Consider the following 25,527-nt stretch of genomic DNA (forward strand, 5'->3'; position numbering starts at 1 on the left):
TTTCTGTTCCCACAACCACATGTGACATATGGCTACTGAAAGGAAAAGACATGATGGCCAGGTGTGGCTAAAAGCACACGCCTGCTCCTTGCTTATGCCCTCAATGTGAGCAATGTGTCATGTTAATAGGGCTAAAGTTACTCTTACTTTTTGCAAAATCTTGTTTTAAACTCGTTAGTACCATCTGAAATAAGTTCGAATCCTTACTTTTTCAATATTAAGTAGAGTCTTTCTTTTCTTTTCTTTTTTTAAAAAAGATTCTCCTGTTTCTTCATCTTATCTATATTGTTTTCTATCATTTGGATGTCAAAAGGTGTTAAATGCAAATCCTTATAGAGGAAAATATATACCAGAATTTGTAAAAGGAGACGATTGGCAAGTACTAGCCATTTGTGGGGTCCCTTTACTGCTATTTCTATTCATAGACGTCCCAGTTTTCAAATTAAGGACGATGCTCTTTATGCCACTTCCACCAGACTCCATCTCTGTAATTCTATTTTAGGGAATAAAGTATCTCCAAAAGAAAGAGGGGAATAATCAGGCCACAAACTAGGAGTTATGTATTTCAGCTTTAAAAATAAAATAAAATCCAAGCCTGGCTATAACAGTTTCCTTTAGCTTCTAGGGAAGTATTTAAAATTGAAAGTGGGGATTATGGTAAATGAGTAGAAATTAAGGGCTATGGGAAGCAATTGACATTCAAGACCTGAAGATGAGGGATATGGTGTGCCTGATTCTTCATTTCCATTTTTGCTGGGAATATTTTTGCTAACTAACCATCAAATCTGAACTATTGAAGATATGTGATTGATGTTTATGCAAAGACTGTTTATTTTGAATCTGTTGCTGATAAGACAGCTACTTGCTGCTATGAAGAGAAAGAGAAAGCTTTCGGAGCTGACGTTGATAAATGCAGGATAAAGCCAACTCAGGTTAAAGAAAGTTGATTGGCATTTTCAGAACATGAGGCTTTGGGAAACATTTCTGTGCATTAAGGTGATGTGTGGTACATTAAGGATATCACAAAAATATGGAGTTTATATCAGTGGAAATGAAAGTATGAAAGGGCTTGCTGTGATTTTAAAGGGAATTTGCTTGCTTTCTAAGACAGAACAATTGAAATTTCAGTTTGGGACTTCTCTCTGTGACCAAGAAGATAAAACACATATACTTCAAAGCATTACAGTTTCAACAAGAGAAGCAGCAGGACAATTTTTAAAACTTATTGTTTTACCCCTTTTAAGATATCTTTTGTACTCCAATTTTCCTTCAACAGGTCCCCAAGGTGGCTTACAACTGAAGGCAAGCCCATAATGAAATCTTTAATCTGTAAAATAGCAAAATGAATGAAAACAGCAGTAAAACAGTGGAAGAGAATTCATATTAATCCACTATGTGGTCTGTCACATAGATGACAAATGATATGGTAGCAGACAAATGTCTCAAATTCTAGGAGGGTATTTCATTGCTGGGGTTTCAGACAGACCATAACAGGTGGGAGCAGCTCAGCTAGTGTGGTGGTGTTGCGCAAATAGCCTTCTGGTTGGAGCATCGCTGCCACTTTCCAGGAGCGGATGGCGCAAGATCACAGAGACACCTGGACTATGCAGGCACAGTGGCTGGAGTGCTAGATTGGCTTTGCTTTTGTGCCCACACAGCCCTGACCTCACCATCATCTTGTCCCTTTTGGTAAGCAGCAATGAGGCCACTGCCAAGAGGTTATTTCTTCTGCTCCACCCCAGCAATTTGCAATGTGCAAATTTCTCTAAATATTAAACTGCAGTCCATGACCTGCTCATTGACAAGTGGTCCAATTGACCTTAATAGGTGGCTAACTCCAAATAAGACCAATTTATGTAGCAGAATCATAGTTTCTAGAGTTATTAGTGTTTGTGTAAATCTGTCTTTGTAAATTGTCCCTCAGTTCTGCATAACCCTTAACAATTGGATACGTGTATGAAGCAAAGCAATGGCGGTGACCCCAAGTCATGTGTTTGCAGATTCTCATTCTTTTCTATGCATGCATGTGTTCACAGAGGTCCATTGATTTCATTGGATCATGCCAATTCATTCTGTTTGGAAGTCAATGTACTCTAATTTAGTTTTGCTCTGTGAGTGAATTGGGTTTCCCAAGTCTCCTCATTAGTGTCTGTCAGCATTAAATAATAAAACACTAAGCTTTGGTGTCCTTTTGCTTTTAGATGCTTGACAGTTTCATTTTATGATGCTCCAGCCTAACTATTCTGTTTATTAAGCCCTCTGAATGTTAATTGTGATCCCTCCAGGTGGATGTTTTTCAAGTGGAAGCCGTAGATATTGGAACTCTATCTGAGCTGCTTGTGGAAAAAGGAAAAGGCTCTGATTGGCACCTTGAGAAGATTATTGTGAAGGAGCCAAAGTTTTCAGGAAAGGAGATACTTTTTATGGCTCAAACATGGCTGAGAGACAGAACTGATAGGAAAAGATGTGCCTCAGTAACTCTGACTGGTACAGGTCAGTATTGTTTGAGACATTACTTATTTGCTGAGAATCTCCTTCAGAACTGCAGACCTTGCCAGTTTTTCTATTTATTATAAGCCTGTTATAACAGAAAGCAGACCATGCAGAATCTTTGCTTACCACAGCAATGGCCTTGGCCAGCTTAGCAGTTAGAATAAAGAATATTAATAAACTGTTAGAACTTGCAACCAAATGGAATACAATTTTTATGGGAATTTTCTGTCACCGATTTCCTGTCATTTGTCTGCAAGCCATCCTGTTCTAAACCACTGGTTGAGTTACTGTAATGGCATGGAATGTTCACAGCCATTCCACCTACAGTATGAGAAGAAGCATCATTGATCTGACTGTTGATTAAATTAGCGGCTGCTAGTGGTAGGTGCTTTTTCTCTCCCTCTCTTCAGTTTGCCTTGGATTTTCCAGGCTTGAACTCTGGAAATAACTCTGTTTTATTACTCAGAGTTTGAAACCTCCTTTGCGTCACCTGAGGCAGGAAAGACCCTGCCAGCATGCTAAACCAGTCCTGGGAAGCTGACTGGAGTCTTTCAAGCCCACAGCAAAATTCGTTAATTTCACCCCAGGAACCATTTCCCAAGTCTTTAGGAATAATATTAAATAAAACATTTTAAAATGAATTGTAAAGGGGATAGGAAATCTGCGGCCCACGAGATGTTGTAGGACTCCAAATCCGCATTGGTCCCAGCCAGCATAGATAATGGTGAGGAATGATGGCAGTTATAGTGAGTGCTGCAATGTCTGGAGGGCCTCAAGTTCCCTATCTATGATACAGACATTCATGGTTATCTAGACATTCTTTTGCAAAATTAATGCAGCCTTCCATCTTGTTTTAATTAGAAACACAGGAAAGGAGACGCACCACTGCCTCACTGTTACAAAAGCAACCGATGAAATCAGGTATTTTACATCACTGTAGCTGTGTCAATCAGAATTCTATCTCTAACAATAGCATATTTCTATCAAAAGTGTGTGTGTGTGTGTGTGTGTGTGTGTGTGTACGCACACATACACATACACCATATTTTGGGATTTGCTCTAACTTTGCAATCTTTCTACCTGGAGTTTTGTAGCTGGAGGCGCGCGGATTTGGAGGTGTGGGGGCGGCGGTGATACCCACCACGTAACGACGCATGCGCAGCTTTCTTTTGTATTTTTTATTTCTCCGAGGTTGCTGGGCTGAGCCACAGAGGCAAGGGGCGGGCCAGTTAGGAGGGAGGGGTGTCACGCCAGCCAGCCACTAACGTGGCGCCTCGCTAGCCTAGCCCACCCCATACCTCTTCCCAGGGACCCAGCTCAGCCCCCAGTCTGGCAACCTCAGAAAGAAAAATACAAAAGAAAGCCGCAGGCATGCCAGCCCGCCGAGCAAGATTTCGGGCTCAGCTTTTGAGGCGCCGATCGCAGGGTGGGGGTGCGGCCCCAAGTGACACCCCCTCCAGGGCGGTACCCGGGGCATACCGCCCCCTGCTTGCTCCGCTCCTGAGTGGCACAATTTGCTATTAGCCAGAGATGGGAAAAGATCAGTTCACCATCCACTGGTGAGCAACGGATGAGAGGGTGGAGCACAACTCATTGCTGAATTTGCCAAAATAGTGAAAGTAAGAGAGGGAAGACAACAAAGTGATCTGTATAAAACAGAAAAGGAACTCCTTAATGTATTATTAAGGGACGCAGGTGGCGCTGTGGGTTAAACCACAGAGCCTAGGGCTTGCTGATCAGAAGGTCGGCGGTTCGAAACCTAGCAGTTCGAAAGCACATCAAAGTGCAAGTAGATAAATAGGGACCGCTCCAGCGGGAAGGTAAACGGCATTTCCGTGTGCTGCTCTGGTTCGCTAGAAGTGGCTTTGTCATGCTGGCCACATGACCTGGAAGCTGTACGCCGGCTCCCTCGGCCAATAATGCGAGATGAGCACGCAACCCCAGAGTCAGTCACGACTGGACCTAATGGTCAGGGGTCCCTTTACCTTTACCTTTAATGTATTATTGGATGATAAGCTAAAGGACATTGTACAGTACAACAATGCTCACTACAGGGTGCAATTTGATCAGTTCTGATTTTATAACAAACACTTTCATTCAGTGCCAGACGGAAAGTATTTTCTTTGTTATGGAGTTATGGTTTTTCATTTAAACTTTTGTGTTTCTTTCGTATTTTAAAATGTGAAACTATTTTCTATGCATTTCCATGAAGTAGTGTAAGTGAACTGTCAATCTTTCCATAAAGCTTCTAAACCAAATATAATTTGGAAAGAAGAAAAAAAGAAGGTTGTGGATGCAAATCTCAAATAGCAGTCAATTATGCATCCCTGGAGTGGCTTACTCTAGAAAGAATCAATTAAGCTATTTTTTTTCTTTTCCTTTCATCTTTTTCTCTTGTTTGTTTCTTTTTGTCCAACCCTATTTGAGAATATTTACTCTTAAATGCTATCATTATCGGTTTCTATACATGTAAATAAATATATACGGTACTATTGTTTATAATATATATAATGCAATTGTCTGTCAGTTACTATTTATTATCATATTATTTTTCAAGCATTGTTAATTCTTCTCCAATGTCTCAAAGTTAATAATAATAATAATAATAATAATAATAATAATAATAATAATATAAGCCTGCTCTAGAATCAAAGGATTGTGGAGATGGAAGGGGCCAAACCTCTAGAATGCAGGAGTCTTTTGCTCAACATGGGGCTTGAACCCACAACTCTAATATTAAGAGTCTCATGCTCTACAAACTGAGCTTATCCCTTCATAGCTTTAAAGCTTTAAAGAAGCATCCATAATCCTTTAACTTACAGTTTTCTTTCCCATTGGTTTTATTTACAAAAACTTGTTTAGTCTTCTCATAATATTATTCAATTTCATTTTTTCAGAAGGTTCATGGAAGATTTATTTCACTGAATGTCATGAAAATTCATCAGAAGAATTTAAGATGTCTTGGGGAAACATTTCTAAACTTGTTTTGGTATTTTATGGATGCAATGGCAAATCTGAACCAATTTCCTTGGAGGATAAAGTAGGAGATCAAGCTGAGGACCAAGTAACATATGATGTAAAATAATGTATACTATGTTATCATCTTTGCCAATGTTTTTTGTAGATGAGCTTTTTATAGGCTTAATTTAGCAGCTGCATACATCTGCATAGATTAAGTTGCTAACAAACCAACTCTATTGCAGGGGTGAAGGACCTATTAAAATGGCCTGTCTGAGGAGTCCGGTGAATCCCAATGATTTTATGGTAGCACTTGGGGATTTTCTTGGCAATATGGTGGGAATTATGTTGAAGCAAAGCCAGGTGTGCCCCCCCCCCCCGGTTTTCCTCAGAGCTTTGGGCAATGAAACTGGAAGGACATTGAGTAGAGCAATACTGGTGGAAAGCTAGTGACGAATCAGACAGGCAACAGCCCAGTTTGAACGTACTCCATGGCAGTGTAGTTGCCAAACAAATGGTTTTCCTCTAATACTATTGCATCTGTGAAGAGTTATCCACCATAATTGTTTCAGGTGATTGAAGGTTTCTTTGGGGGGTAATTCCCCAGAGAGGAGTGATTTCACATCCCTTGTTGGCCTGTTTGCAAGACACTTTACAGATAAAATCACTAATTTTCATTCTGACTTGAATGCATGTGCTGTTTCTTCTGAGTCTGTGACTTCATCATCGGCTCCCTCTTTTTCTCTGGATTCTTTTTGGCATATGTTACAAGAGGAAGTGGATAGTTTCCTTGGTGATAGGTGACCCACTGGCTGTATTCTAGTCTGTTGCCCAGCCTGCCTAATAAAAGCAGTCAGAGACGAACTGGCCAAGTGGGTTATTGCTGTGGCTAATGCCTCTCTTCAGCATGGCATGAAACCATCAGGCTTCAAGGAGACAGTGGTTATACCACCCTCTCAAGAAAAGCCCTATCAAGATCTGATGGTGTTTGGCCAACCCCAAGTATTCATTTTGTGACCATAGTGTTGGAACAAGTGAAAGTGTCTCTGTTCCAGGTTTTCCTAGAGAAAACTGATGTTCTAGACCCATTGCAGCCTGGCTTCTGCCCTGGCTGTGGGGCTGAAATGGCTTTGGTCATCTTGGTAGGTGACCTCAGCCAAAAATTAGACAGGAGGAATATGTCCCTGTTGGGATCACCAGATCCAAAACCATCCTTTCCCCTTGACGTACTCCCAGGACGGAAAAGGAAATACACCAGTCCTGGAGCTGCCATACTTATTTTTTCTCCAGTTGCCCTTCCGCCCACCATACACTGTAGCAACAGGAGACTGGCAGGGTTGTATGGTGGAAGAATTGCCAGCTCTTCCACTATTAACTTCCATCCCCACTACCAAAGGATCGCTCTGCTTGTTAGTGATACTATAGTCCCATTGAAATCAATGTGATTTAAGATATGCCTAACTTGTCCCATTGATTTCAGTGGGGCTAAGGCATCTAGCCCTATATATGTCCTCATCACCATACTGAGGGTTTACTTTGCAAAGCCAGCAAGTAAATTTAGCTGTTTAGTGGGGAGAAGAAAAACTGGGCTCTCAGAGGAAGAATCGCAAAACAATCTATATTGGCCATTTGTGTTCCCTCTGAGTTCTGCAGGGATGTAGAATGCTTAAGAAAATAACATATCAAAATATCCTTTAAAGCCAACTGAATCACTCAAAAGATCAACTTGCCGTGTTGTTTATTTCTAGGTGCATTTCCCAGCTGATTTGGGAATGCTCTATAAAGTGACGTTTGGGCTTCATCACTTGGGAGAAAGCATATCCCAGTTGTTTCATCATTGTAAAATGCAGAACACGGTAACCCTGGACACCTTTAATCTCTCTATAAATAAAACACTTCCTCTTCTTAATGGAGACCAATGGATTGAATTCCCTGTAGAATGGCCATTAAGGGAAGCACTTTCCGGTAGGTATATATTGGCATCAGGCATAGAAGACCTCTGTTATTACAATTCAAACCAAGATAAGTTGCTGTAATAAAATAATATGGTTTAAGCACACATTTAAAATACTTTAAGAAAATACTTAAAGTTACAGCAACACAAGTTATCCTTCCACTTGTGGTGGTGGGGAGGGTCATCTGTGCACATGAAACAGACTGAGACTGCAGCTATATTAAGCCCTAATATGGACACACAGTCTCAGTCTGTCTCTCGTGTGTGAACACCCCCCAAACACGCAAAAAATGGAGAATTTGTCTAATAGAGTTACAAGCTTTGATTGGTTTAATTGTAGGTTAAATGTTAAAGGAACATTATCATTTATTGGGCTGAGAATTAAGAGTAGGTTTGTTTTCTGTAGTTACGCTGATTCTGACATATTAAAGTAAAAAAAAAAAGATAGATTGCCTTCTAACTAGGGGGATAGCTTTCCCTTCAGCAAGGCTAGGAAATGGCTTCATGTTTTCACCTTTCTTTTTCTCACTCCCAAACTCCAGCTATGCATAGAAGCTTATACTATTAGAGATGCTGTCCTAATATCTAGGATCTGGGGAGACCCTGTATTCAGCATAGTCACAGTGTTCAGTTAGGCACAGAATTTCCAGGTGGAGGCATTGGCAGGCCTAGGGAAACCAAACAGGCAGTATGCATCAGGTGAAAACATCTCTATCTTCTCTAGTGTGTACAGCAACATGCAAACGTGACTTGAAATGTTGTGGGGGGCAAGTGACCTCACTGTGTTTTCAACCATAGTTTCATCACATGAAAAAATGATGGAGGAAACTTTCAAGCAGCTGTAATGAGTAGTAACTTTTGTTTATTAGATCATATATTATCTCATTTTTCCAATATATCAAAATGATGCCTATGTTAGTTTATTTGCAATATGCACATTAGTCACTTAATTAATTTATTAATCAATTCAAAAGCAGGTGATAAATTAGCTATAGGTAAATAGATAATTGCAATAAAAGCTACATGAAAGGCATGTTTGTGTTAAATATGGCATGCCTAATTTATGTACATTTTTCTTTTATTCCCACCTAATTTTACACTTATTTATGACACAAATTTATAATGTGCCATACTGAATCCAATAATACCACTAAATTCCACTATTAAATGGGATCCATTGGCAGCTATGCAGATTTGGATGAGATAAGTATGCAGTGAACTAAACTAGGGGCATATATGAATTCTGAATCACACTTTGGAAATTTGACCCATAACACCTGAAGGGGGTGGGAATCTGTTTTACTCATCTATAGATACAAGTCATCTATGGTGAACGTATGAACCAGAAGAGTACTTCAAAGTGAGAGGGAGCAGGAGAGATTTTATACATAAGGGTATAATACATATTGCTACAATAACTATTTTACCTATAAAATTTTACCTACGATCAGAGCTTTCACTCACGTACACCATCAAGCAAATATAATTAACCAAAATATTCAACTGGATACACACAACTCTTCTTCCTGGAAAATCAAATCAATGTTAAATATGTTTTTTCTGAATATATATCATCTGTAATGCTAAATATATATTTAAAGTCCTCACCTGAATGCACCTTGGAAACACAGTTTACATCCTGAATATTAATAGCTGCGTGCCCAAGCTAGTTCAGTCAGAGTACTTGGTTTAAGGTAATTCACTTTCTCTGAAGTCAGAGGGACCTAAGCAGCTTAAAATCTTTGTAGTGATTGGCTTGCGAATTTGACAACCCAGTACTCTAGCAGTTGTAGCTCTTATCCCTGCAATATATCTGAGTTCCTAACTCTGTAAGCCAATCAACCATCTGCTGTTTCATTTTTTTCATCCAGATGTGGGCAAAGGACTGTATTCTCAAGAAGCCACTTAGTTTATTATTACAAACATCCAGGGGCCAGAGTGCATAAAGTAGTGCAGATAGATTGGCCTGAAGATCAGTTCTTAGCAGTACCGGTAGTTGTCATGAGCAGTAGTTGTGTGGCTGTTTCTGCATGTTGTAAATATTTTGTTCCACAGCACCCTCAGATTTGTCTTGCTTTTGAAGAGACTCCAAAAGTGTAGTGGCAATAATGCCGTGAAAATTCATGGTGATAAATTTGGATCTTGGAATGTTATAAAGCAGTTGCATGAGCTCTTCATCACATTTATACATTCATTAAACCCACATCTTACACAATCATTAGCCTAGCTAGTGTGGTGCAGTTGGTTGAGCTTCAGTTGCCCAAAATAGAGTTATATTAATTACCTACCCCAGTGAATTTCTATAAAAATTAATAAGAAAGACAGAGCATTTTGTACATTAAGGCCATGAACTAGACTGCATTCACATGGCAGTTTATTCCTTTTAAAACTCTTTTCCCCGTGGAATTCTGTGTTAAATCTGAGCTTTCACATGATGCAAAAGCCACTTCTGGAGCTATAGTGGAATATAGTGCAAGTTTAGCACTCATTTCCATATTATTTGCAAACAGATTTTTTCCCCTTCAAGCAAACAACACAGAAATGAGCACTAAACTACAGAATGTAAACAGAATTAGGCATTTGGGGATAGGGGCTCTTCAGCAGGATGTGTCCTCTGTAGTATTCCTCAGTGAATTGCTAAGAAGTGGGAGCTGAAAAGGCCTTTGCTCCTAATCACATAGGGGTGATGGTCAGCTAAAGCCTCATCCATAGTTCCACTTCTCCCATGCTTTCTAGCGATGGGTCTGAGCAGTTTTACTTTTGCCCTACCATTTCCCCTGGGAAAACCTGCTCTTTAACACTAAACCGGAGCAAATGGCAATCTGCAGAGACCTCCATTGCCATCTGTTCCGATTCAGTGCTAAACCTTGGGTTTCCCCAGGGGAAAGTGGTGGGGCAAATGAAAGTGCATATGAATGAACCCTATGTTTTACTCAGAGTAGTCCCACTGAAGTTCGTGAACTTGACTCAGTTGGGCCATTAATTTCAGTTTGTCTACTCTGAGTAAAACCTAGTTGAATACCACCATTAAATGCCTCTCTAAGGATAATTTCACACATACACAATGTCAAGACTAGCATGTGGCAAATGGAAGGTACCGGTAGCAAATTTATAAAGTAATGAATTACAAAATAGTTACACAAGGTGTTTTCTTGGATTTGGCTTTCCTTTCTATTTTACAGTTGTTACATATGATGTGAAAGTATTCTTCAATGATGCCTCAAGCAAAATCAGCTCGGTACATATGTCTCTGTGTATATACGGAACCAATGGTGACACTGAAAGCAGGAAGCTTCTGTTGCCATCTCAGCTAGGAAAAGACAGGGAGGTAATTCACTTCTTCACAGATGTTTGGAATGGTCATTTACATTTGTACCTGAAACCTATTACAGAAGTGTGTGTGTGTGTGTGTGTGTGTGTGTGTGTGTGTGTGTGTGAGAGAGAGAGAGAGAGAGAGAGAGAGAGAGAGAGAGAATAAGCTAAATATCGCTGGATTTTTTTTAGTCATTTACAGGTCAGATAGATGCTGTGGATTTGGGGGAGCTACACAAAGTTACACTACTCATTGGAAGCAAACAATGTAAGTTTTTTTTTTACTATGAAGATACGGCTGAAATAGCTTCTTAATATTTGTATTTACATTAGACATTAATATTAATAGCAGTAGCTGCACATGTGGCAAGGCAAAGCTGCTTTTCCAACACCAGCAGGGGGCTTATTGGTTTGTTTATGTTCTTGTTTTTATTCTGTATTTTGTGTTTTTTATCTTGTATTTTTATGTTGTGAATCTCACAGAGACCTACAGATGAAGGGCAGTATGCAATTTTAAACAAACAATACATACATACATACATACATACATACATACATACATACATGACCAGGTCTAGGGCAGGGATGCAGCTAGGACTCTGGGTGCTTTATTAATTAAGAAGCACCCTTTGCTTTGGGGGTGACCATTATTAGAAGGAATCTATCGAAGTCCTATCAGTTTCTGAATTAGGCACCTTTGGAATTCAAGATCTTCTCAAACTGCTCCGTGAACACCCATTTGCAAAAGGGGAGAATGATCAGATCATTATACTGTAAACAAAACTTTTCATCTGTTTTTCTTGGTAAATAAAATCATATCAAGACTTCATTGTGCTGAACTGGCACAAAGATCACAACCACAAGTTTAAAACACTAAAGTTGAAGTCATAGTTACCTGGGAGTAAATCACATTGAACTCTGTGGGGCTTATTTTTGAGAAGGCTTGCATAGGCTTGTGGTGTAAAGCATTAAAGAAGCAGAAGTTAAAACAAAACAGAGCGCTGCATATATTAATGAAAAGCAGCTTGAAATAAATCAATTGTTTACTTATTCCTCAAGCATGTGGTTGCTGGGCCTGGCTACAACTTCTGGTATAGAGTTAGAGCCAGGGTGCCTTTCTGTGATGACCAACTTGCTTCTTTCAATCCTTACACTGCACAAGTACAGAGTGAACGAACAAAAAGAATGCATTTAAACTCAACTGATCCTCTTAAAATCAGTATGATAAAAATAGTCTCAAAGTTATCATCCCAATAGGACTTGATCATGTAGGAGTGTCTGGGTCTTGGACATTTGTGCCTCAGTTTGCCCTGCAGGTGGTGCTGTGGGTTAAACCACAGAGCCTAGGGCTTGCTAATCAGAAGGTCAGCGGTTCGAATCCCTGCGAAGGGGTGAGCTCCCGTTGCTCGGTCCCAGCTCCTGCCAACCTAGCAGTTCAAAAGCACATCAAAGTGCAAGTAGATAAATAGGTACCGCACCAAATGGGAAGGTAAACGGCGTTTCCGTGTGCTGCTCTGGTTCGCCAGAAGTGGCTTTGTCATGCTGGCCACATGACCTGGAAGCTGTATGCCGGCTCCCTCGGCCAATAACGCGAGATGAGCGCCGCAACCCCAGAGTCGGTCACGTCTGGACCTAATGGTCACGGGTCCCTTTACCTTTACCTTTTGCCCTGTTATGCCCTGCTGTATGGGGATCATGATGCAGCAGTAGGCGACTTTAACCCTTTGGCCCTTCCTTGGTCTCAAACAGAATTGTCCTCACACACTTACACATGGGCTTGCTGTTCACAATTGAACAAAAGCTCCCATTGCGGCCCAAAAGTACATCTTTTCAGTGCAAGGAGATTTAATAGGGTGGAAAGACCATTTATTGATATCTAATATTATTATATTAGATAGTACTAGATTCAAATTAATATCTGATGTGAAGCAAATTGTTGTCATTGCTTTTTGCTTCTGCTGTAGCTTGCAAACTGGATATTAAAGCACTCCACCTGAAGGAAGCCCCCAAGAACGAACCTGTATACATATTTGAAGTGAATGAGTGAGTTTTTTTATATATATATACGGTATATAAATCACACTAAATGTTTGATGACTTGCATGGCATGTTAGCCAATAGCATGTGACGTAATATTTATTGAATATCTCTGTTAATACACTTCTGTAGAAATTAAATATATTTCTTTCTCCATTTTCCTTATTAAGTTCCATATTGAATTTTAACCATCACTATGTGGCTTGATCCTCAATCTTTTTCTTTTTAGAATATTCCTTTTGGATGCTAATGAACCTGAAATAAGGAAAGAAATCCCTCTCTCTTTTATTACCAAAGAAGGCAGTAGCTCAGAAAATCTGATAGAGCATATTATTAAAGTGTACACCGGTGACAAAAGGGGAGCAGGAACTGACGCAAATGTGCATATAATTTTGTTTGGAGACAAGGACACATCTCAGTTAATTCAACTCAAGGAGTCTCTAGATCATCGAGATCCCTTTGAAAGAGCAAAGGTAAATAGTGTAGTGTCTATGTTTTCCATTCTTTATATCTCAAGGGCACTTCATACATTACACCTTTAGGTGTCCACGTGTTACATTTAGGCGGCAGTCTTAAGTCCACCACTTACCTGGCTTACGTCTGACTAAACACGATTAAGTCTGTGATGCAAATGAGACAAACACGTGTTTGGATTCTACAGGTTGCCCCTCAGTCACGATTAGCTGCAGATTCCTATTGGATCAGGGCAATCCTGAGTTTGTTGCCACATGTGAGAATGTTCCTTTAAATGATCAAAACCCTGATGTGATCCTAAGCTACAAACCTGTAAAATACTGGTCAGACTGTGACTTGATTCCATCTCATCCTGCCTGCAAATGAAAGGAAGTGCTGAAGCCTTAGGTTATAAAAGGGAAAGGATTCCACTTTCCATTTAGCCTTGTTTTAGTTATCTGTCTGAAACCATACTCACTGCTGTCTTTAGGGCATCTTCTACCTATAGATGAAAGATGCAGTTGTGGGAGGTTGTGGTGCTTCTTGGAAATGTACTATTGATGCACATAAAGTGCTGCCGCAGCCAAGAACACTGGAAGTGAAACTATATTCTGAACCAAATTGTATACCACTTGAGAGATTTGACTGTAACTAGAGTCAAATCGCTTATCTTTATGTTTCCAAAGGTAGGTTTGGGTACCATAAACAAAAGATAAATTAAAAAAATGAAAACAGAAGGTGTTGTTTCTTCACCTGACTGGCAATTCATAATGCACTTACCAGAGAGAAAACACCTCTTGGGTTCTGAAACCAATAAAATGTCAAGATATCTTCAAAACCTAAAGTGGAAAGTACATGTTTTATGTTTTCAGGGAAGAGCTGAAAATTAGCAGCGTACAACTGTACCAGAAAAGGAACAGTAGCAATAATGCACTCCTCCAGCCATCCGCTACCCCCTGCACACAGATAAATTTAAACCAGTCCCAGATAAGCATACTGTTTTGCAGACATAGACTTGTCATATTTTTAAAGCTGCTTCTCTTATTTTGAAGACTGACACATTCAGAATCAAAACAAAGAATGTTGGAAGGCTGCAGAAAATTGAAATTGGACATGATGGGAAAGGATTTGGTAAGTATACCTGTAGGTTTATTGCATATCCTTGTTGACATTTATATGCATATAAATCCACACCTTCAATTTTGAAATGCCTCAAATCTCCCTCAGGCGCTTTATGGTGCAGTGGTTAGAATATTGGACTAGGCCCTGAGGGATCCAGGTTCAAGTCTCTATTCCACCATGAAGCTCACTGGGCAACTTGGGTTGGTCACTTTCACTCAATCTAATGTGCCTCACAGAGCATGAAATGGGGGAGAGAGCAATGTATGTCACTATAAGCTAATTTGAGGAAGGGTGGGATATAAATGTAAAAAAAGAGAGAATTATAACATTGCCGGAACCAATGTAACATATTATGCATGTAGAGTGCTCAGAATAGCATGTGACTTGACTGTCAGATATTATGTAGGGAAAGCATTTGTGTGTTTTAAATCCGCATATTTTGATTTACACAAGTCTAAATGAAATCTATCAAGAAGAAATGTATTTTTTGCTTATTAAGACTATTTTGCTTCCTTAAGAAAATTGATTCTCTTTACTTGTATGTCTCATGAATTCTGTATTGTTTTCTCAGAAATTTCTCAAAATCCATTTAATTGCATGCTACTGTGTTATTAGATAACATTTTAAATTAGAGGGGGGAAGTTGAATCTGATTTCCACCATTTCTCCGCATATTGCTTCATTCTTTGCTTCATTTACTAACTTCTCAAACCAGTTTTTGGAAGAAAAAAAGATAAAAAGATTTAATCACGATGTTTTCCCCATAACTGTCAGAGAATGTTCAAAGCAAACTTCAGGACACAATCAATTTTGACATGTACCAGTACATTTCAAGAACCACTACTTTTCTTCAATAAATGACCCAGTTTCACCCAGATTTCCATCATTTATAAGTAAATGTCAGTATTTACCAGGCTGGAGTGAGGAATGTCCAGAACTGTGAGGGAATAAATTGCTTTTCAGACATTTTATGTTATGATTTATCTGAAGCTATTGCAGATATATTAACTGACTTATTTTATTCCAAGAAATCAGTGCCAATAAACAATCTTTGCAGTCAGAGGATATTCCCCCCCCCCATATAAACTTCTGCTGTGCAGATGTCATTTGAAATGGCAGGGCACTTATTTCTGGTTACATGTCACCTGCTCTATGGCATATATTGTAGTGAGACTTGTTTTCGAATTTAACTTGAAAATATGTATTACAGTTTGATTTGAGCTGCAGGTGGCACATCACTCTATCTACAGATGAGAAGTTAGCCTGTTATTTCAAGTGCCAGGCTACTGCATTGATCCAGAATAACATTTGTTCACAAGAAAGCACCCCAGAATTCAATTTTATGCAACAAGCTGGTATCTCTATCTGCAAGTAGATCAGCAAAGTACCCTAGTCTGCCATTCTCACACCCACCCACCCCATTGTGTCTGTCCCCTACCGTGTTTCTCATATTATAAGACATGTCTTATATTTATTTTTTCCTCAAAAAAACACACTATGGCTTATTTTCAAGGGATGTCTTATTTTTTTCCTCCTCCTCCTGCCGCGGCCAGCATTGCTGCTGCGCCTATCACTATGTCTTATTTTCGGGGTATGGCTTATATTCCTTGAATGCTTAAAAATCCTGCTATGTCTTATTTTATGGGTATGTCTTAAAATATGAGAAACAGGGTAGTGACCAGTATATTTTACAGGTAAATGGTTGTCATTGATAAAAATTGGATATTTTAAAAGAGTTGGTCAACAATGGTTGTGCCACAGGGCTTAAAATAAAAAATTACCAGACCAATATGGTCAATGACATATTTTTCCAAGTTTACAATTAAACTGTTTACTATCCTTATTTATAAAGTCAGGAGTAGGCCTTGTGATTTACTGGTAAATATCATAATGTTCTGGCAGCACTGGCCACTGTAACCAAATATCTTAAGAATTCATGGTAAATGTTAACATTTGCTGAGTTTTTGACAATCACTGTCAAAATAGCCAATAATGTTTCTCATTTAGAAATTTTTCTCCAATTTTAATGTGTTGCTATGACTGAAAAATAAATTTAGAATTATGTTCTTCAGGTTTATCGGTACTCAGAGGTGAACATACTTTATTATTGTCCTTTCTTTACAGCAAGCGGCTGGTTTCTGGAAAAAGTAGAAATCACAGATGTGTCTACGGATGAATTATACTCCTTCAGTTGCAACCGGTTTGTTTCCCAGTTATTAAACTTGATCACAGCACAATCATAACCATGTCTACTCAGAAGCAAGTCCTGTTGAATTCAGTGGGGTTTACTCCCAGGCATGTGGGATTATTATTATAGCCTGAATGCTACAGATGGTTACAGCTTTCAAAAATAATAGTATCAGTAAACTGATACTATACAGACTAGAGAAAATATGCAACTTTCAAATCTTCCACATAAAAATGTATGTTGATGGCACTCCTTCTCAATCCATTTCCAAAAACAAGCAGACCCAAGGAAATGGAAAGAATCAGTATGCCCATTCTTCAGTCTACAAATAATCAAGAATTTGTTTCATTGGCCCTCAGTACTTCCCTTCAATTCCAATGAAAATTCTGTTTCACGTATAGAAAAGAGGCAAGTCAGTAATCCACAGCCTGGTTACTTAAACACATGGGGAAAGTGGAGTGGAAAATTTTCTTTTCTTTTATGTATAAATCCACAAGACAGGATCATAAAACTTAAGTATTTAATAATGCTGCTTCCATGCTCTTAGCTAGTACATGTATGGTTGCCTTGTGGTGATTTGGAAAACACACACACCATCTAAAGCAACTGCCTTCAGTTCCCTAGGGAGACCCCCATGCCATGGACAATTGCAGGCTTTAAGTCCATGCAAAAGGTTTTACATACATAGAGCGAGTAAATGTTAGAAGCAACATACAGCATAAAGAAGTGGCAGAAGAGTGTTAATTTTGCATAGGCACCCTACCGTATATGTCAACAACCCAAGGCAAGCTTGTTTCCTGATATGCCAGATTTACTCCACTCAGTAAATAAATGATATTTTATGTTTATTGGTTTATTTTGAAAGGTTTTGTGCTTGTTTGTAACTTGGCCTTGCCAGTTCTTCTTGAAGTCAGTTTAGGGATCATCCCTGGTCAATGGATCCATATCACTGCCTACTCCAACCTTCTCCCGCTATTTATTTTCAAATGGGCATTCCCAAATGTGGGTTTTAAGTGATGTATAACTATTCCACTGTCAGTACAAGGTGCTACCCAGGTTCCTTAAAATTAGAAACAATTCAGTACTCATGTAGTTTTATGTGTGAACCATCACTTCCAACAACAATGCGTATTTTCTTCACCAGGTGGCTGGCTAAAGATGAAAATGATGGACGTACCGTAGTGCAGCTTTCCGTGTAATTATGCACTCTGAGAATCCTATTTGAACATGCTTCCCCACAACATCAAGCTGATTGGGTTTATTTGTATTTTCTAATTGTGAAAGAACTATAATTATCACAAAGAAATATCAAAACAATACATCATATTTGAATATTCGAGTGAGAATGTTACCAGGAATTCTGAACACCTGTACCCAAACATGAATAAAGCAGAGATACGGTGTTGCAACTTGGTTTTGTAAGTTTGTTTTCCATCATTTCACAATATTTGGGATTTGTTCTCACCTTAAAAAAAGAAAAGTAAATGCAGTTTATGTAGTGAGGAATATATATATATATATATATATATATATATATATATATATATCCCAAGGTAGATATTTTTAAATAAATGAAAAACACAAGTACTTTCCCGGAACTTGTTTTGCCCAGTCATTCTACTGGACCAAATGTCACCTTGATAACTATGGAAATTTCCTTGTGACCACATGCCTTCTGCTGCTATTGATGTGGTCTTGTAAAATAATTCCTTCTAGTTCAAATCCCAACAAGAAATTGTGCAGATCACTGTTTTCTAGATCTGGGAGGGGGAGCAGTTAGAAGACTGGCTTTTGTCTTTATGATTATACGATATTGCCTACTTTTAACTACTGTAAAGAGACTGTAGAAGTGGATAGTGCATAACAATATCTACTAGAAATTTTGCTTTTCTATCTTAAGATCATAAGAAGAGGCCATTAGTTATCTAGCCCATATCCTCCTCTCAGTGGCCAACCAGATGCCTTTGGAAGGCCTGCAAGGAGGACATGAGCGCAAAAACAGGGACCCTGCCCACCTGTGATTCCTGGCAATTGGCCTTCTGAGGCATACTGCCTATGACAGTGGAGGCAGTACATAGGCATCATTGCAAGAAGTTGTTGATAGCCTCTTCTCCATGAATTTGTCTATTCCTGTTTTAATAGCTTGTAAGTTGGGGCCCATCTCTGCCTTTGTCCTTGAAGAGTTTCTAAAAATAAATGGTTCAGAAGGTGCTACATTGACAAGTCATATTTTAACTATTGACAAGTCATACATTGACAAGTCATATTTTAACTATTTGCAAGTGCCTCATATAAGACCCAGATTTTTGATAACTTTTATTGTAAAGGTTCATTAAATGAAAGAGACAGTAACAGGTAAGGTGGTACAGTACTTGATTAGAAATTAAAATAAAGACTATTAACCCACTTGCAGATGACTTGCTTTAGTTTTAATTTGTCTCATAAATTATTAACTGTAAGACCTACTGTATAATGTCTTCTGATTGACTGAGGGAACAGGGTTAATTTAGTTCTCCAATGGTTCTCTTTGTGCTTACATTGCTAAAGTTTAGTCAGTATCAGTATTCATTACACAGAATCAGTTTGCTGTGATCTATTATGTGATTTGTTTCATTTAGAGTGTCTTTCATTGATAGTTTGTAATATTAACTCACCCTGATGCAATTTCTAGTTTATCAAGTGTAAATAATGCCTTCTTAATTTGTTTGCCTCAACTAACACTGAACAGCAGCTCCTAACAGCTTATTTGCTTATTCCTCACTCCTACACACATACAAGCTTGTGCTATTTATAAGAAGAAACCAGTTTTTTGAGGAATATAGCACACTGTTTTGAACAACCATAGTGAAAGCCGTGCAAAGGAACAGGCCTTTGCAAAGCCCATAAGAGGAATTACATAGGCCACTCCATTTTGCTGGTCCCAAGCAGTAGGTTTTCATGGGAAACTTGTTACCTGATGTCTGTTTGGATGCACACTTCCATTGTTCATTGTTTCCCTCACTGGCCCATTGCAGTCTAGACAACACAGCAGCCACAATCTGGTGAATGCTTTAAACAATGCCAGCCCTACCATTAGGCAGAGTTACTCAGCCACCTCAGGCAGCAGTCCCTGGGCACAGGGAGCAGTGATGAAGTACTGGAAGTGCTGGAAGTGAACCGAAGTGTGTGCCTCATGGTCTACTCTGTACCCCTAAACTCATTGGCTCTCCTCAGATGTTGTCCAGGATTCAGGTTTTTTCATGATCATAATTTTCAACTTGAATTTTATTCTTTACACAATTTGGCAGCAAGTCTAATGAGATTTTCTTTCAGATTGCAGTAGATCCACTAATACTTGCCTACTGGGTGAGCTACAAATTGTTGGGACACTTCAGAAGCAAAACTAGATGACCCTCAGGGTCCATTTCAACTTTGAAATTTTATGATTTCATTAGCTGCAGTTCTTCAAATGGCATAGATCAGCAGCACAAAAACCAGGCAGATGTTCCTGTGGGTACGGACCAGGACCAGAGAGGAGGGAGGCTTGAGAAGAATTCTGAGGGGCAGATAGAGGGGCCTGCAGAGCCACATTCAGTCTCTGGACCTAAAGTTTTGTACTCTGTTCCAGGGAGTACAACCCCATCCAGCAAATGCTATGCAACTTGCCCAATTCAGTAGAACCCAACTCATCATTACAAGAAATCATTCTATGATTTCTTGGATTCGGTGTACTGAGACTTAGAACTACTCATGTGTACCATTATAATTCATTGTATAATTTTCTTTAAAAAGAAAGTAAACTTTAGTTTATGAAATAATTCCTGATTATAGTGTGCAGCTTATATGGCTGTCTACAAGTGTAACTCCAAAGTACTGAAGTCTTTTATCAAAATTCATTCAATGGAAGCATGAAAAATGAACACAAGCTGAATCGGCTGAACTGATGGAAGGTTGATTTCTATGTGAACAGTTTCCACCCGAGTTATACTGGTATTTGCTTGAAAGTATACCCCTTTGGTAGGGACCCAGGTGGCGCTGTGGTTAAACCACTGAGCCTAGGGCTTGCTGATCAGAAGGTTGGCGGTTTGAATCCCTGTGACGGGGTGAGCTCCCGTTGCTTGGTCCCAGCTCCTGCCGACCTAGCAGTTCAAAAGCACGTCAAAATGCAAGTAGATAAATAGGTACCGCTACAGCGGGAAGGTAAACGGCGTTTCCATGTGCTGCTCTGGTTTGCCAGAAGCAGCTTTGTCATGCTGGCCACATGACCTGGGTGCTATACGCCGGCTCCCTCGGCCAATAATGCGAGATGAGCGCGCAACCCCAGAGTCGGTCACAACTGGACCTAATGGTCAGGGGTCCCTTTACCTTATACCCCTTTGGTACCGGTATCAATGGAGGCTCCAAATAAATTTATTTAGGATGGCAGTTTGCCATTAATCACAAAGGAAATGTAAAATGAAAAGACCTTCCCCTGCTAAACTTTCAGCTAGCAGTTCATAATAATAATAAAAATTCTTTGGATTCTTCAAGCATGAGAGACAACAGTAAATTTCCTACTAGAAAGCTCTGAAATCTAGTCTTCAGCCAGTTTCTATAGAGACAGTGGGGGCTTTTGAAATGTTTATTTCTAGCCATAAATAACTTAGACAATGCTGTGCAAAAATGATACTTAGCTGCAGCTTCCACTTCATTTAAAGCAGACAGCATTCTTGAAGTGCTGATCTGGTAAAGCAGAATCCGCTAAGCATTCAATGCAATCTTATTAGAGAAGTAATATACAACAAAAGTATTGTGTGTTCTCACTCACTATAACACTACTAAAAAACTATTCTGCACTGAGCAGACCATATCTACCTCTGGCACGAAACAGAGTGTTCTCTCATAATCCTTTGGCAAATGTTTTCACATTTTGTGTATCAAATTAAAATAAACTGAATTATGTGTAGATGGTTATGTTGTGTAGTGGTATGGGGGAATAATAAATGCATATTGAGAGTAAAATGAAGGAATTATTTGACGTCTTGATGAAGTCATGGAATGAAGTCAAATTATTCAAAGCAGTGGCAGGAAAGTATAGCCCCAGTAAGCCACCCACCCCAAAACTCTGCTAGAGATTTAGGACATTTTATATTGTGGTGAGAAAGAGAGGCGAGGAGAGAGTACTAGTTAAATGTAATCATTTGAATATTCTGCTCAGCTAGCAAAAAACCATTCCATGCAACATGTTGTGGTAAGGGCTTTCTATGTTCTCTTAAGCTTAAAAAATGCTGCAAATGACAGCTGTTAAATGGCCACAGCTTCCCCACTACATTGAAAGTCATTTACTCCTACCCCTTGCCACAGGTAACATATTTTAAAGCATCTTTCCTATTAGCAAATTAAGTGAGAGAATGGGCAGGACAAAGACTAATGAGCTGGTGCCAGCAGTGTTACACATGTGGCGATCATTTCCTGTGCCAGGACTCAGCTCTGGAATATGCAGCAATTTATGCAAAGCATTACCTTTCAACACGTACAGAGTTGGATTTCCTCCTGAATCACTATACTTTATGCAGTAGGTTTTCAGGTCAGGGTCTTCCTTACAAGGTTCTGAGACTCCAAACAGTTATTTTTTAACAGAGCAGAAAGGACAGCTTTCTTTCTGTGTCAAAGAACAGCTTTGAGGGCAGAGGGTACTTTTCACCTTTATAAACAATTTTTATTAAGGATTTTATTGGTTTACCAAAGCACATGCATTGTCTCTTTTTTAGGTTGTAGAGGGGTTTTTTACATTTGAAGTGAGACATACAGAATAAAGTAGAGGGGAGAGGGGTGGTAATAGGCTACTTGGTGTATATGCAGGGTTTTTATTATGTCAGCATCTCTTGAGTAGGTTCTCTTTCTATTCGTTTACAGTGGTACCTCGGGTAAAGAACTTAATTTGTTCCGAAGGTCCGTTCTTAACCTGAAACTGTTCTTAACCTGAAGCACTTTAGCTAATGGGGCCTCCCGCTGCGCCGTTGCCGCACGATTTCTGTTCTCATCCTGAAGCAAAGTTCTTAACCCGAGGTACTATTTCTGGGTTAGCGGAGTCTGTAACCTGAAATGTCTGTAACCTGAAGCGTCTGTAACCCGAGGTACCACTGTATTATATTTCCTTGGTAGTGAGAGAGGTTGGAATGGCCAGGGCATGGTTGGTTGTCTTTAGCTGGCTGCAGTGAGATTTGTTTGTGGGGGGGGGGGTTGGGTCAAGTTAGCCATATCAGTTCGTATGTTGGTGGTGGGTTCTTCTTGTTGTTTTGTTCTTGTTGCTGTGTATGTAATAAATGGGAGCCATACCGCAGTGAAGGTGTCCTCTTTTATCTGTCCCCGTGTCAGTTTCAATCTGTTGGTTAGCTTTTCTAGTAAGGCTGTTTCCCATACGATTTGGTACCAGTGGTCCATGTTCACTCCTGACAGGTCTCTCCAGTGTCTGGCTATGAGCTTCAGGCTGCTGAGAGTAAGTGGGTTATAAGCTCTTTATAATGTGAGTGGGCATTGGCAGAGGGTGTTTTTCATGGGGTGGGGAAAAGTTGGTGGAAATCTGTTGATCCACTTTCTCCACATCACTCAAAGCTGGCCTGAAACATTTTGGCAGCTGAGGTGAAGCAAAAAATGGCATTCTCTCAGCCAGGGAAGAAGGGATGATTGAAAACCTACATCGGGAACAAAGGTGGGGGGGGAAGAATAAAAATCTACATCAGGAACGAGGGTGGGAGACCAGCAGCGCCTCCTAATTGCCAAGAGGCCACTGTAGAGGTGGCATTGGGGGGCTTCTGCTGAGAAGGCAGCAGATCCAACCTCCAAGGAGTGTGCCACAGCCACTGCTGCTACTGAGCAGTAGCAGATGATACATTCCTTGGAAGCTGAATCTGCTGTCCATGCAGATCCTGCCACCCAAGTCAGTCACCTCACCTTGCCTCATGTGTGGGTCGGCCCTGACATCACTCATAATTTTACAAACTTTTTTTTTAGGTGCTCATCATTGCTTTTCAGAAAGTAGTTTTAAGGAAAGCAGCATGATTCCTGTGGTTGTTGTTCATTAAACCGGCAGTTCTCATTTCTTCATCCTTGCAATCCAGTATCCAAGGAAAGTGCCCGTATGAAAAGGACGTTCTTTTGGATTGACAGTTACACTGTGAGGCATAAATGAAACAATGCTACTGTTGAAATACTAATTAGTCTTATACAGGGAGGCCAGTCACAATCTCTCTGTTGTGCAGTGACTTGTTGCTTATAAAATAAAAGGAATCCAAGCAGATGAACACAGAGAATTTGAAGATGCTGTAGGAAAAAAAACTTATAAAAGAGACACCTGTTAGAAAATGAGTTGAAAACAGAGAATTTGGATGTGAATTGGTTAACATAAACATTTGCAGAAAAAACATCAGGATGAAACAGATGCTTTCTAAATAAAGATAACTAGGGGGAAATGAAATATTGAGAACTACTAAAACAGAACAAAGCAAAATACAGAAAATAAAAACATGCCAATGCACCTTCCAAAACAAACTTCTAGAAGAAAAAAGCAAGATTCCCATTCTCACCTAGCCTTACTTCCCATACTACTACTCTATATATCCAGTAAACTGAAGCCTAGAGCAGGCATCCCCAGACTGCGGCCCTCCAGATGTTTTGGCCTACAACTCCCATGATCCCTAGCTAACAGGACCAGTGGTCGGGGAAGATGGAAATTGTAGTCCAAAACATCTGGAGGGCCGAAGTCTGGGGATGCCTGGCCTAGAGTTATGTGAAGTACCTCTGGCGTAGTCTTTGCACTTCTTCTATAGAACAAAACAGAGGCTGAAATACAAAGATGTTCATCCTGCTCTGGATAGAATTGCACTCCCCCTGAAAGAGCAAGTATGCAGTTTGGGTGAGCACCTTAATCCAGCATTGTCACTTGAGTCCCAGGTGGTCTTAGTGGCTTGGAGTGCCTTCAATCATGTTCATCTGGTTAACCAGCAGTGACCATCCTAGACAGGGGCAGCCTAGCACTGGTGATGCATGCTCTGGCAACCTCTCTGCGGGATTATTGTAATGTAGGGATGCGGAATCTGTGGACACCCAGGTGTTGCTGGACTAAAACTCCCATCATCAATGACCACTGACCATGCTGCTGGGACTGATGTGAGTTGTTGTCCAGCAACATCTGTGAGCCAATGGTTCCCTTAACAGCATAATGGGTTATATGTAAAGGTAAAGGACCCCTGACAGTTAAGTCCAGTCGTGAACGACTCTGGGGTTGCGGCGCTCATCTCGCTTTACTGGCCGAGGGAGCTGACGTTTGTCTACAGACAGTTTTTCCAGGTCATGTGGCCAGCATGACTAAGCCGCTTCTGGCAAAACCAGAACAGTGTGCGGAAATGCCGTTTACCTTCCAGCTGGAGTGGTACCTATTTATCTGCTTGCACTTTGACGTGCTTTCAAACTGCTAGGTTGGCAGGAGCTGAGACTGAGCAACAGGAGCTCACCCAGTCGCAGGGATTAATTGAGGAGGAGAACCACACATGCCGCCTTGAGCTCCTTGCAGGGGAAAGGTGGGTTATAAATGCAAATAATAATAATAATAATAATAACAACAACAACAACAACAACAACAACAACAACAACAATAGCATTGATCTGTCACTACAAAAATGACTCGAAGTGACTTCCAATAATAAAAGCATATGTGATACAAAAATTAAAAGACATCCAAAATATAAAAGAACATCAGCTGAACATCAGCTGTACTCATCCTGCAATAAAATAAAAGGGCAAATCCTATCCCATGCTACTAAAAGACAAACACCAATACAGGCTTGGGTATCATCAAAACCTATGATCCCAACGAAAGGCCAAATACTTGAGTGTACAAGGATGTCTTTGCCTGTTACCTAAAAGTTGATAATGATGGAGGCTGGTGCATCTCTCTGGGGGGAGAGCAGTGCACAACTAGGCAGTCACAACTGAAAAGGAACTTCTCATGTGGCCACATTTTGCACTGTACATGGAGAGGGTACACAAAGATG

At 39.9% G+C, this 25,527-nt stretch overlaps 1 protein-coding gene across 4 annotated transcripts in view; it reads left to right on the plus strand.

Moving 5' to 3' along the window:
- The window catches only part of RP1 (RP1 axonemal microtubule associated), a 192,610-nt gene extending 174,685 nt beyond the window's left edge, over window positions 1-17,925 (plus strand). For all 4 annotated transcript variants that reach the window (XM_035125531.3, XM_060277835.2, XM_035125532.3 and 1 more), the window contains 11 exons: window positions 2,286-2,493; window positions 3,355-3,414; window positions 5,391-5,569; window positions 7,200-7,416; window positions 10,588-10,733; window positions 10,910-10,985; window positions 12,682-12,760; window positions 12,984-13,227; window positions 14,260-14,338; window positions 16,453-16,528; window positions 17,661-17,925. In XM_035125531.3, the coding sequence (XP_034981422.3) occupies window positions 2,286-2,493; window positions 3,355-3,414; window positions 5,391-5,569; window positions 7,200-7,416; window positions 10,588-10,733; window positions 10,910-10,985; window positions 12,682-12,760; window positions 12,984-13,227; window positions 14,260-14,338; window positions 16,453-16,528; window positions 17,661-17,715 (1,419 nt within the window). In that variant the 3' untranslated portion in view covers window positions 17,716-17,925. The remainder of the gene's footprint in view (window positions 1-2,285; window positions 2,494-3,354; window positions 3,415-5,390; window positions 5,570-7,199; window positions 7,417-10,587; window positions 10,734-10,909; window positions 10,986-12,681; window positions 12,761-12,983; window positions 13,228-14,259; window positions 14,339-16,452; window positions 16,529-17,660) is intronic.
- The last annotated feature ends 7,602 nt before the right edge of the window (window positions 17,926-25,527 follow it).

This window comes from Zootoca vivipara, chromosome 8, assembly GCF_965207765.1.
Source record: "Zootoca vivipara chromosome 8, rZooViv2.hap1.1, whole genome shotgun sequence".
Taxonomy (NCBI): Eukaryota; Metazoa; Chordata; class Lepidosauria; order Squamata; family Lacertidae; genus Zootoca; species Zootoca vivipara.